At 38.9% G+C, this 12,157-nt stretch overlaps 1 protein-coding gene across 8 annotated transcripts in view; it reads right to left on the reverse strand.

The window, feature by feature from the left end:
* The window catches only part of EMSY (EMSY transcriptional repressor, BRCA2 interacting), a 60,299-nt gene that overhangs the window by 27,881 nt on the left and 20,261 nt on the right, over window positions 1–12,157 (reverse strand). For all 8 annotated transcript variants that reach the window (XM_075061805.1, XM_032806369.2, XM_075061806.1 and 5 more), the window contains 3 exons: window positions 9,507–9,766; window positions 5,418–5,694; window positions 2,014–2,265 (listed from right to left, as the gene is read on the reverse strand). In XM_075061805.1, coding sequence (XP_074917906.1) covers window positions 2,014–2,265; window positions 5,418–5,694; window positions 9,507–9,766 — 789 coding nt within the window. The remainder of the gene's footprint in view (window positions 1–2,013; window positions 2,266–5,417; window positions 5,695–9,506; window positions 9,767–12,157) is intronic.

Genomic DNA, 12,157 nt, shown 5'->3' on the forward strand with positions numbered 1-12,157 from the left:
AGCAGGTTTAAAACAAATAAAAGGAACTTCTTCACACAGCGCACAGTCAACTTGTGGAACTCCTTACCGGAGGAGGTTGTGAAGGTTGGGACTATAACAATGTTTAAAAGGGAACTGGATCAATTCATGGTGGCTAAGTCCATAAATGGCTATTAGCCAGGAAGGGTGAAGAATGGTGTCCCTTGCCTCTGTTCATCAGAGGATGGAGAGGGATGGCAGGAGAGAGATCAATTGATCATTGCCTGTTAGGTTCACTTCCTCTGGGGCACCTGGAATTGGCCACTGTCGGTAGACAGATACTGGGCTAGATGGACCTTTGGTCTGACCCGGTACGGCCGTTCTTATGTTCTGCTGGGAGCAAGGAAGAAACTGGATTCAGGAGCTCGGGGTGAGGAGGCTTCTCCCTCCCATTCTGAACTTGTCTCTTGAGCTGGTGCTGCCTTGAAGATGCAGTGGAATTGGGATGAGGACAGGGGCTGACCAGAGACAAAGAGTGAGGGAGTGAGCAAGTCACTCCTCTCCCTTTCTAATGGACTATACTGTCTAGGAGAATTTGTCTTCTATTGCCCACTCCTAACCTGTGGGGTATGACCCAGCAAACACCTTTTTGGGATACACTTTTGGGTTGCAATCAAAGGTTTCAAGAAGTCATGATCTAGAAGTCAGAGCAAGAGTTTTTACAAGACAAGTGGGTCCTGAGTTCTACTCTATGATAAGTAGATGCCCTGAGTTGTTGGCTGAATTATTTGACCCTCGTTGAGTCAATACAGAGGGAAAACTAGATAAAAAGCAAAATCTCAGTTAAAACATCTGACCCAAGCTTTCCAGAGCAAATATCTATTAGAAGGTAGGCTAAAGGTGACTTTATGTGAGTGATTTTAAAAGGTGATAACCATCTTGGGTTTAAAAGCATAGTAAAAGGCAAAGAATGAAGCAAGACAATGCAGCTATTTTAAATTTGAATTTCTTTTGTACTTGCTACTCCTTCTGTACCAGTTCTTTGTATGGCGCAGACACAAAAATGATAGTTACTGATTAAGTGGTGAGCAATGACTAGGGAGTGGAGGCATTTTATAGTGTTCATTAATGGACTTTTTTTCTAAGCGATGGTCTCATAACCCACAGGACATTTCATCATAGATTCCCACCACCACTGTCTTGTGGTCCTCTCTTTTTTAGTTACTCTAACGTAAAAGGTCTAGAACTGAAATAAAATACATGTTCCCTTACCACAGTGCTGATTTCACGTGCATTAATATAAACCAAACAAGGACAGAATAATACTTTGCACTTTTATAGCACTTTTCCTTAAAATTTTCTAAGAGCTTTACAAACATTACTTCTCAACACCCCATGAGGTAGGTATTAGTAAACTATTTTACAAACAGATCAAACTGATGCAGAGAGACTAAGTGACTTGCCCAAAGTCAACCGTATTACCAGTGTTAGAAATAGAATCCAGTCCAACTTTCAGTTCTGAGTACTGCATTTGCTATGACAAAAGTCAATTCCTAAGCCTAGGTTTACCCTCCCTTGCCTTCTAAGAACAGTAACCCAATAGTAGCAGTAAGAGATGGGCAGATGGATTACCTTTAAACTTAAGTGATACAGCTGAAAAGCTGTTTGTTTGCTCAAAATGTTTAAATCTTCAGAAAATTGCCATCTTCCAGGTTGCCAGGCAAACAATTGTTTACAAGAGCATGCATATACCTTTACAGTCTCTAAAGGCAGGAAGAAAACTTCCTACTTAATAAGAGGTTCATTCTCTTTTCCACCGGGGGAACAGAAAAACATCGAAACACTTTTCCACAAAGGTAAACTAAAATTATTACCTACATATGCTCTATTAACCACCTTTTCCAGTTTCAGAGCGAAATTCTGCCCTGAGGTGCCTCCTACTGATGTCAATGAGAGCTGCCTGTGCACATTTCAGGTCAGAATTTAGCTGTTAGTTCCTGTATGGTAGTCAGACTTCACCCATTACTAATATTGCCCAAGTTTAATTCCAACTACCTGATTCTTGTTTGATCTGAATGGTGGGCTTGATGCCAGGTGGCAACTGACACTGTTGTGATTGCTGCTGGTGTGCTACAGGAGAAGACTGTGACAGCTGCTGCTGGGTCTGTTGTATTTGATGCAGCTGCTGTTTTGGGGTCTGCTGATGCTGTTTGGGAAACTGTGTTAGAATCTGAGTTGGGGTCCCCACCAAGCTTTTTGGGGAAGGTAGTCTGGTGGATGCAACTTTAATTGCCGACGTGGACACACCTGTGAAAGAGCAAACAAATGTGGATTTAACTGTGAAACAAGTGAACAAATTTCTGTTCTTTAAATGCAACACAGCCACTTTTCCATTTCATTCACTACTGTGAAAAGCACATGCAAGCATGCATAGGATCTGACAAGATGCAATGCCATCTTTCAATTCCAAAGTATCCGAATTTACAGACAAAGAAAACTTTATGTAAGTTATCAGTGTGTCAGCACAACAAGGTAAGATAGCTCAGTGGTTCTCAACTAGGGGTAAGCGTACCCCTAGGGGAATGCAGAGGCCTTTCAGGGGATACAACAACTCATCTAGACATCTGCCTAATTTTACAACAGGTTACATAAAAGGCACTAGCAAAGTCAGGGCAAACTAAAATTTTCTACAGATGACGTTTATACTGCTCTATATACTGAAATGTAAGTACAATATTTATATTGATTTGTTTTATAATTATACAGTAAAAATAAGGAAGTAAGCAATTTTTCAGGAATAGTGTGCTGTGATACAAAATCAGACATAAAAATAAAAAGTAAGTAAGTAGTTTTTAAGGGAGGTGTAACTTGGGCTATGCAAGACAACTCAGACTCCTGAAAGAGGTACAATAGTCTGGAAAAACTGAGAGCCACTGATACAGTTAATGTAGAGATCATGCTCCAAAGAGCTTGCAGTCTACTCTGTGCTTTTTGAAGTATAATTAACATAACTCCTCCCTTTCAAAGTTGACCTTTTTTAAACTGCAAGACAATTTACAGTGCAATAAAAACTGTTAGAGGTTGAAAGAAAATATGGGGACATCAAGAGCATTAACACTAACTGATAATGTGTGACAATGTGAGTGGTAGTCTTAGGAAGGATAACCAGCTAACGCCCTCTATGTCATAATGTGTGTGCAATATGTAACTTGGAAATCAGAAGCAATCTTGAACAAGGTAAGCAAATCCAAATCTATTTATCAAGGTACAACAATCCTGTATAGTAATAGTGATTCAGACATTTTAGGCATGGGTATTTTTAGTAAAAGTCATGGACAGGTCACGGGCAGTAAACAAAAATTCACAGCCTGTGACCTGTCCATGACTTGTACTATATACTCCTGACTGAATCTTAAGTGCTCTGGGTGGGGTTAGTTAAAATAATAAACACAAAGGTTTCCTCAGAAATATTGTAAAGGAAAAAAATGCCTTGCATCACTATCTTCTGAACTCCTCTGACCAAAATTAAGAATGCAGATAAACTACAGAAGAACCTATATCAAATCATCCTATATCAAAAGAAAAGTTCATGGCAATACAGGAGATGACAGGGTAGGAAATGCAGGAAAACAGCAGGGGAATCCTTTGGGTTCCAAAAGGGGCTGTGAAGAATCTTAGGAGAGAACGGGGAAGGGGAAGAAAATGTAAGAATATGGGCCTTGAAGAAGTACTTTATGACAGCCAGTGTGATCTAGCATATTTAGTTATGACTAGAAGCCAGCAACTCCTGATTTCAATTCCAGCTCCAACAGATTCTCTCTGACCTTGGGTAACCCATTCTCTACTCAGTTTCCCTAACTCTAAAATGGGGATAAAATTTATAAATACATCTCCACCTCACAGAAACGTTATGAGGATTAATTGGTAAATACTCAAAAAGCGATCTGAAGACTAGATATGCCATGTATTATGATCTATCTATTTTTGGGTTTCATTTTGTGAGCCTGTCTAAACAAAAACAAATTTCCCCAAAAGATTACCCCAAGAATATTTAGTTATTTTTCATATCGGCGATGGGTAGGAGGAGTGTCAAGGCTGATTCCCCACTCTGGCACTTCAAGTGCAGAAGGTAGGGGCCCACAAGTATTCTAAAAATCATACTGGCCACTCCAGGATTGTATTAAACTCCCAAGGTTACAGTTTCTCTCTGACCTTGGATGGGTAGATGCTGCCACCACCCAAATGCAAAACCTCCTGGAACCCAGGAAGGTGCATGTGGGAATTCCTTTCTGTGGGGTACCCTCAAGCCCTTTCACCCCCTCTATGGGGAAAAGCTGAGAAAGAAAAAAAACATATAAATCAGTTGCTGTCACCAGCTAACTAAAAAACATGTGCACAAACCTCTTAGACATAAAAATCCAAATCCTGTTCTTAAAAAAGGTAAATTTTATTACAAAAAAAAGAGAAAGAAAATACTTCTGAAAACTTAGGCTATTGCTAGATTTTTAAAAGAGTAATTCCAAAAATTAAGCGCACAAAATATGTTTGTTTTTTTGGGGGGGGGAGGGGGCGGGTTCATCTTAAAAGTTACAAGCAACAAAACCACCTGGGGTTAGCACAGAGGAATCCACAAGCCATAAGAAATAAACAAAATAAACCTAATCACGTCTTTCTACACATTCTCTGATCTACTTACATATCTGGGTTCCAAGTAAACAATTCTAGGTATGATTCTGATGATTTTCATACCTGATCTTCAGTTTCTCATAGCATAACTGCTGCCCTGTTCCCCTCTTCCCCGGAGAGCAACAACAGACACAAAAGGAAAGTTTTTTTCCCAATTTTAAAAAGTTCAAGCCTTCCCATTGGCTCTTTTGGTCAGGTGCCTTCCTTTACCAGTGGACTTTTTTTTTTTTTTTAAACTCTTTACAGGTAAAGCAAGTAGAGAACAGCTACTAACAGGGATTTTATAGCTAACCAGCTGGCTGGGTGTCCATAAAAGGGAGCTACTCCCCCACTCCCTTTATTTATCACAGGGAGTGTTTTAAAGGTTAATACAAGTCAGTTTGCGGTTACACGTTTTTAATACTGCAGTTAAGTCACTTTCACAGTGGAAAGCTGTATAATATTTTCTGGGAAGATTCACTTTGGAACTATAAAATTTACATATATTAATTGTTGAGGGGAAGAGAAGAAATCTGGATTAAGGATTTGGTTACAGAACACAGTGGATTGGCTGCACTGAGAATCAGATGCATACCTATTGTTTTCCATGCACTTTACAAAGTATATGTACTGAGATTAGCGGCAAACAAATCTGTCTCAAACAAATGAATGTGTGGTCTGCTCAACTAACATTTAAGCAGTAAACAGAATCATCAAGCAAGTAGGGAAATAAAGGAAGCTCAAATAAAGGCTACTATACCAGTAAAAGTTTTGACAAATAACAACTGTCATACCTTGTGCTACCGTTGACATAACCACTGACGGTGTTGATGACACCACAGTAGTCACAGCAATGGTATTTGGAGTGGAAGAGGGAGTGGAACAGTTGCTGCCGCTACTGCTGCTACTGACCAAAGAGGACTGAGAAGCTGTTATAACCACTGGTTGCTTCTGAGTAGTTGAGGCAATGACAGATGTTGGAACAAGTTTAGTGACTGCTGCGTAGTTGTGAGACTTGGAGAGAATATTGGGTACAAATGTTGAACTTGGAGAAGTGGTTACTATGATCACCTGAAACAACAAAATTTAATTAATCACTCACATGTGTTTAGAAGTTTTATAGCAACTTTGTAACACACTACACACACACACACAATCGTATTTAGTTTTAGTGCCCTTAGTTTAGAGTTCAATTGCAGATCTGAATACACTTGCCAGCAGCAAATAAAGTTTCTCTTGGTTGGAGGCAGGGCAGCTAATGCATCACTTTCTGAAGGGACTATATTTTCATTTAAAATGGATACGTTTTTGCTTTTTGGTTAAGAAGAAAACAGTATCTGATGTTGCTGACAAATTGAAACAAGACAGGTGTGAAATGTCTCAGTTCATCTCATTGGGGCACAAAGTCTGAAGCCTGCCTGTCACCATCACTCAAAACTGCTCCATTTCTGGAATTTCAGGAGGGTTTTAACCATCACTCTCCCAAACCTGCACGTATCTCAAGACCTGGCAATGAGAAGCATAAATTCCTTTCTTTAATAACCTATTTAACTGTTTGCCAACAGTTGTTCATTTAGATATATGGATCAAAAATGATTTTTCAAATGATTATTACATTTCCCATCAGTGCAATAAATTTGCCTCTCCCTAATACTTATCAGTGAACAACCCATTTTAGGGATCAGAAGCAATTTATCCGATAATCTATAGATGTTTTAAAGATAGATAGGAAATTCCTTCCTCTCGGGGCATCACTTGTCTGCAGATAAAAAAATGCTGTACCTAGTGAATTACAATTGCACCTGACTGATCACTGAAATACCTAGAATTCATTCTGACCTTTCAAGAGAAAGATTTTACTCCTATGCAATTGTCTGGTTTGAGAAACTAATTGTTTTATCATCTGCATACATATATATAACAGATATATACACATAACATTTTGTTTTGATCTTACTGTATATGTGCATACACAATATACTGCATGCTATATATTACATATGTACACACAATTTAAAACAGAAACATAGATTGTATAAGCCACATAAAACCTAAGGAACACTTATCTGTCCTATACAGTGGGACACTAGAAAGCAGGATATTCCTCTAAAGTACAATTATTAAGAAGCGAGGGTCCGAGCTATTATACTTTTTAGATACTATTGTCACACATGTAAAGATGATAAAATGAATCTAGTGAGGAATACTGAAATTGCATAGCATCCTTTCACTGGTAAAAGGTTATTTGATTAGCTGACCGACAGTAAATTATTCAGATTTTTAAGAAGAACATCTGTTTATTTTGTTAAAGACATTTATTGAATATATACTGAAGCTAATCTTGGCAGTTTTGTGAAATGCCAAAAATTTGGTCAAGAGATATTGAAAAAAGATGCGAGGGTAACAGTTGCCACTGGACTTGACTAGTAAGAGTAGTTACTAGATTGTCCTCCTTTGTATAAAGCTTTATGCAATAGAAAAATGGAAGAGAATTGACATCTTTCAGTGGAATCTATAAATTTTCCTCCACGCTACTGAAATATCACCACAATCCTGAAAACTGGTATAAAAGAATTCAAGAACCACATTCAACATCACTTATTGTTTAAAGAACTGCATATCAAATTCAAACCTAATCCCAAACCTCAATAATTCTTTAAAACGACTAAAGCAGCATTACCGCTTTGGTTGGAAAGTATGATATACAAACTCAATTTAAAAGAGTATGACAATAACAAATTATGCAATATACAAAAACTACTACACTTCCTATTAGAACAAGTTTAGATCTTGTCATTGTGTATTAGTATGGGACCTGACTGAGATTTCACTTAAACTGAAGTGTGCATATAAAGCAAAGTGAGAAATATTATCTGTTGGAAGGTTTTTGAGAACAAGTGACAAATACCTTTCTGTAAAGGCCTGAGTGAAAGAAGATAAAATTAACAGTATTCCCATTTTCAAAAAGATTGCACCTATTGTTCCATTCAGAAAGGACAGTGAATCATCAGATTGTAATAGCTTAATATCCTATCTTGTGCCTGTACCTTTCCTTTGCAGGTCTATTTCATCTTGAATTACTACATCCTCCTTTATAATCTATGCTTTTCAATTTCATTTTGAATATAGACGATACTAAAGCACAGGCTAAAACTTTGTTTATTTACAGAGTTCAAAGCACCTGCTCTGAAAAAGGAATAAGATGTATAAGTAGTATGGATAATGAATATAGCCTGGATAACGATATGTAGATGAGTACACCAAGCCCCCCACTTTTCTTCAAGCTAGTTATATTTAGTACAAACAATAAATTACCCCAATGTAACACTTGTGTTCATCCAGACAAATGTTCGGTCACTGGTTAAACCAGATTTTAATCTAAATAATATTTGCTGCATGGAAAGCAAGACCTTATATTTGATGTGCTCATGCTCACTTGCATGCTATTAACCAGAATGCTTTTCCAGCAGACATTTGTTTGAGCGGTGATACTTCTGGACTTCAGGGAACTAAATGAAAGCATCCTCTACTTTACACAACTGAACAGACATTACGAAAGGCCAGGAATAAATGCACTGCATACTAAAATGTAGGAAGTTACTGCACTGAACTAAGTGTCCAAAATCATGACATGGGAAGTGTGCTAATCCACATAAAGTTAGAAAGTAAATCTGAGTCTAACACAAAGATTATGGTGGTGAGGTGGGGCTCAAAAGTCAAGTAACTCTCATTATTTGAAAAATGCTTTCTAGAGGCTAATCTAAATCAATACTCTGTGTCAAGGTCAAATTAATCTCTCATGAAAATCTACTGAAATCAATAGATACGCCAAAAATGAATTTGGTTTCTACTGTCACTATTGTGTTTAAATTTAAATAGGATTTATTTATTTTAGTTAATTAAAATACATCCAGTCACTACTCTGGACCCACAAAATCAAAAACAAAATGTCATTTAGGACCAGTCCAAAATCTAAAACCCTCCCCCCAAAAGTCTGAGAGAACAAGTAGGTCTTGCAGCATGACTGGAAATCAACAAATGCAGGATCCATTTTAAAAATATTCTACAGCTGAGGATTGCTTGCCTCCAGCCCCATTATGGTCAAACACAGCGCTGATAGTTTGAGTACCTAGGCTGATCTCAGCTGCCACAATACTATGTAAAGGGAGTAGAATGAAAAGGAAAATAACATCCCCACAGTCTCTGTTCAGATCTAGCAACAAGTCCTGCTGGGCCAAAGAGAGATCTCAGGCCTCCTGGAGGCATGATTTCCTATACAAAGTAGAGTGGGCCATGGAAAGACCACACCCAGTTTTCTGGAGTCTTGCTACTGCAAAAATAGAATAATTTTAATTAAGGAAAAGAGAAATAAGAAAGATTACCTTTGACCACAAGTTGTTACCATCTGATGGCTGCTCATTGGCCTATGTGATCCAGTTCTGTGGACTAGTGCCCATATCACAAAACCCAACACCACAAAAGGTACTAACTGGCAACTTGTTGGCAGTCTCACCAGAGAGGCCAATAACTGAATGAGCATGGAGACTAAATTCCCTCTCATCCCTAGAAGGGATCCCTTCAGGTCAGGGTTGATGCACAATGGTGGGGCAGTGTAGGGGAAGCTTGCACTCCCACTGCCTGTGCTGTACCTGTTCTGTGGATAAAAAGAGGGCTTCAGTCTCCAGGACTGTCAATCCAGGTCCCTTCACACAGAGGCACACTAAATTCACACAAGATTTTTGTTTTTAAAAGAGGGATTCTCTTACCCAAAGAACAATCCTTAAAATATAGCTTGACACTTTTGTAGAGCGGAAAAAGCTAAATGTGTTTTATTCATTGACGGAAATACAATTACATAACGCTTGGCGGATTCCCCCACATACCTTCTGTGTTGTTGTGTTTGTCGTCTGTGTTGAGGGTTTAGTGAATGTTATTTTCACAGGAGACATGTGTGGCGGTAAGGAGTTGGCAATGCTCTGCATGATATTACTCATCTTGGGGCTGCCACTTACAGGCACCGTGATAGTTTTAGTGACAGGAGTGACAGCCTTCGGGACTTCTTTCAGAAGAACAGGGGAGGAACTAGAAGAGTTAGTTCGTCGCCTTTTACGGGGCTTTTCATCATCATCTGAGCAGCTGACACCTGGAAGAACAGGACTTTTCAATTATATAGCGCTTTTCATCTGACCATCTCTCACAGCTTTCTAATAACATTAAGTGCTTTCTAACATTAAGCTTGTTAAGTCCTACATCCATTTTTCAAATGGGAAAAACACAAGGCAGAGAGAAGATAAAACCTTCCAAAGGTCACAGCAAGTCCATGACAGACCTGAGAACAGAATCAGCTGTTCCAATTCCCTCCCACAGATCACACCTTGTTCATAATACTAAATTTCTTTTAAAAAACAAACCACACCAAGGGTACTGAGTAATTTTGCAGTTTAATTCTGGATAAGAAATTAAAAGAATGTAACAGCCAGTGTTGGCTAGTCTGTGTAAAAATGGCACAAGTTACATTAACGAGACTGTATATGTGTGCAGGGGGTGGGAAGACATTTTTCAAGTGCATTCCTGTTCAGAGCGCCACATTCAGCTTTTCCAGCAGTTTTCATCTATGGCAATTATACACATGTAACTAAAATTTCCCCCTTGGCTTTGTCACACCATGCCCCCCTTGTCCCTTGTGCCTTCTTTAATGCAACCCAGTATACTTGCAGAAGCATCCTTTTCTCCTTCAAATAGCGTCTGAAGATCTATTTATCAAATGATGCATTCCTGCTGCCAAGACCATATCCCACTTTGCCAACTTGTGCCTTTAGCAGTTTGAAGCAGTGACTATTTTGGCACATTTTACTCACTGTATGCCTAAAAGCAAAACTTTTACCAATATATAATCCTGCAAAAGAAACTTTTTGCCTCAAAAAAGTTTCTTCACCCCCACAATCACCCACCTCAGGTGCCGAAAATATATCTGCTGTAACACTCCACTGAACCACTGACACTAGCTTTCTAGAATATGCTCTATTGATCTTGATAAGCAGTATGGCACTACTTTAATAAAATACTAGACCTTGTCCAAGATTCTCTTACTTTGACTGGCCAAAAGGGTCACAGAACGTCAGACGTACACATGGATGTGTATTGTAACCACCTTTGACAATACCTCATCCAGGCATGATGCCATGCTTATGGACAATCACATAAATCACACTCAATGCCTTTAGTTCATCTTTGTACAAGAAGGCTGGAGATGCTCATTCTCAGACCCTCATTTTGCAAAAGAAAATTAAATCTGCTCTCAGCAAAAATTCAAATGCAAAAAATTGAGGGATTGGCTGATTTAGGGGATTGAGATTTTTTTCATCTTTGTATCATTTGTTTGAATCCAAACCAGTCCTACAGTCATTACTAAGGCTATGATTGTGTCATGGAAATTTTCAGTGAAAGTCATGGACACGTCATGGGCAATAAACAAAGGTTCACGTAAGCTGTGACCTGTCCCTGACTTTTACTAAAAATGACCAAGACAAAATAGGGAGGGAGGAGGGTCCAGCACCCTGCCCTGCTGTGGCTGGGAACTGCGGCCCCTGCCGGGCTCAGTGGCTGGGAGTGGGGAGGGACCCCCAGACGCAGCGGCTGAGGAGCTGCAGGGGAATCCCCCACCATCCATGTGTAGGCTGGGGAGCTGCAGGGGATCCTTCCCCCCTCCCACTCCGTCTGCGGGGACTGGGGACCGCTGGGGAGTCCCCGCCATCCTGGGTGGCAGTAGGGTGCCCTGCAGCTCCCAGCCACCATGGGCAGTGGGGTGCCCTGCAGCTCCCAGCCACTGTGGACTGAAGTCATGAAGGTTTACGGAAGTCACGGATTCCATGACTTCTGTGACCTTCATGACCAAATCGTAGGCTGAGTCATTACTATGTGACAGCATTTTTTTTGACGTTTAGATTTCAGTTGTTTGAGCTAAGAGAACATTCATTTTTCTAAATCTTACATCTGAAACAATGTACCTTTCTATAATAGATAGGGCAGACTGGTTTAAATCCAAGTGATTTATAACTGCAAGTAGGAAATCTTGATTTAAACATTCAATTTTAATCTCCATTTGCATTTGTACTTTTAAATTACTTTTATAAAGAAAGGTTTATTCTCATTGGTTGATAGAAGCATTAAAACACTGATTTCCCACCAAATAAAACCTTTAGACTAAATCTGGTATTTCTTTTTGCTAACCAGGAGGATATACTAAATCTGCACATATATTTTAGTATTCATATAGCTTAACATACATTTATTCAAATTCTTACTTTTAATTTTTTTTTTAATGTTAGAAAATGGTGAATTGATGCCATTCCTATGTATTAGGCAGTAATTTGTACCTGGCATTTGTGTCAAGCTGCACTTGAATGGAATTTGGAATTAAATTAAAACTGGACAAAAGCAGCATTTTTAAATTGTTTCTTTGATAAATAAAATTACCTTAAAATGTGTTGGATACATAAGAAAACAAGTTTACTAAAACATGTTTTGCATTTTA

Source organism: Chelonoidis abingdonii, chromosome 1 (assembly GCF_003597395.2).
Source record: "Chelonoidis abingdonii isolate Lonesome George chromosome 1, CheloAbing_2.0, whole genome shotgun sequence".
Classification (NCBI taxonomy): domain Eukaryota; kingdom Metazoa; phylum Chordata; order Testudines; family Testudinidae; genus Chelonoidis; species Chelonoidis abingdonii.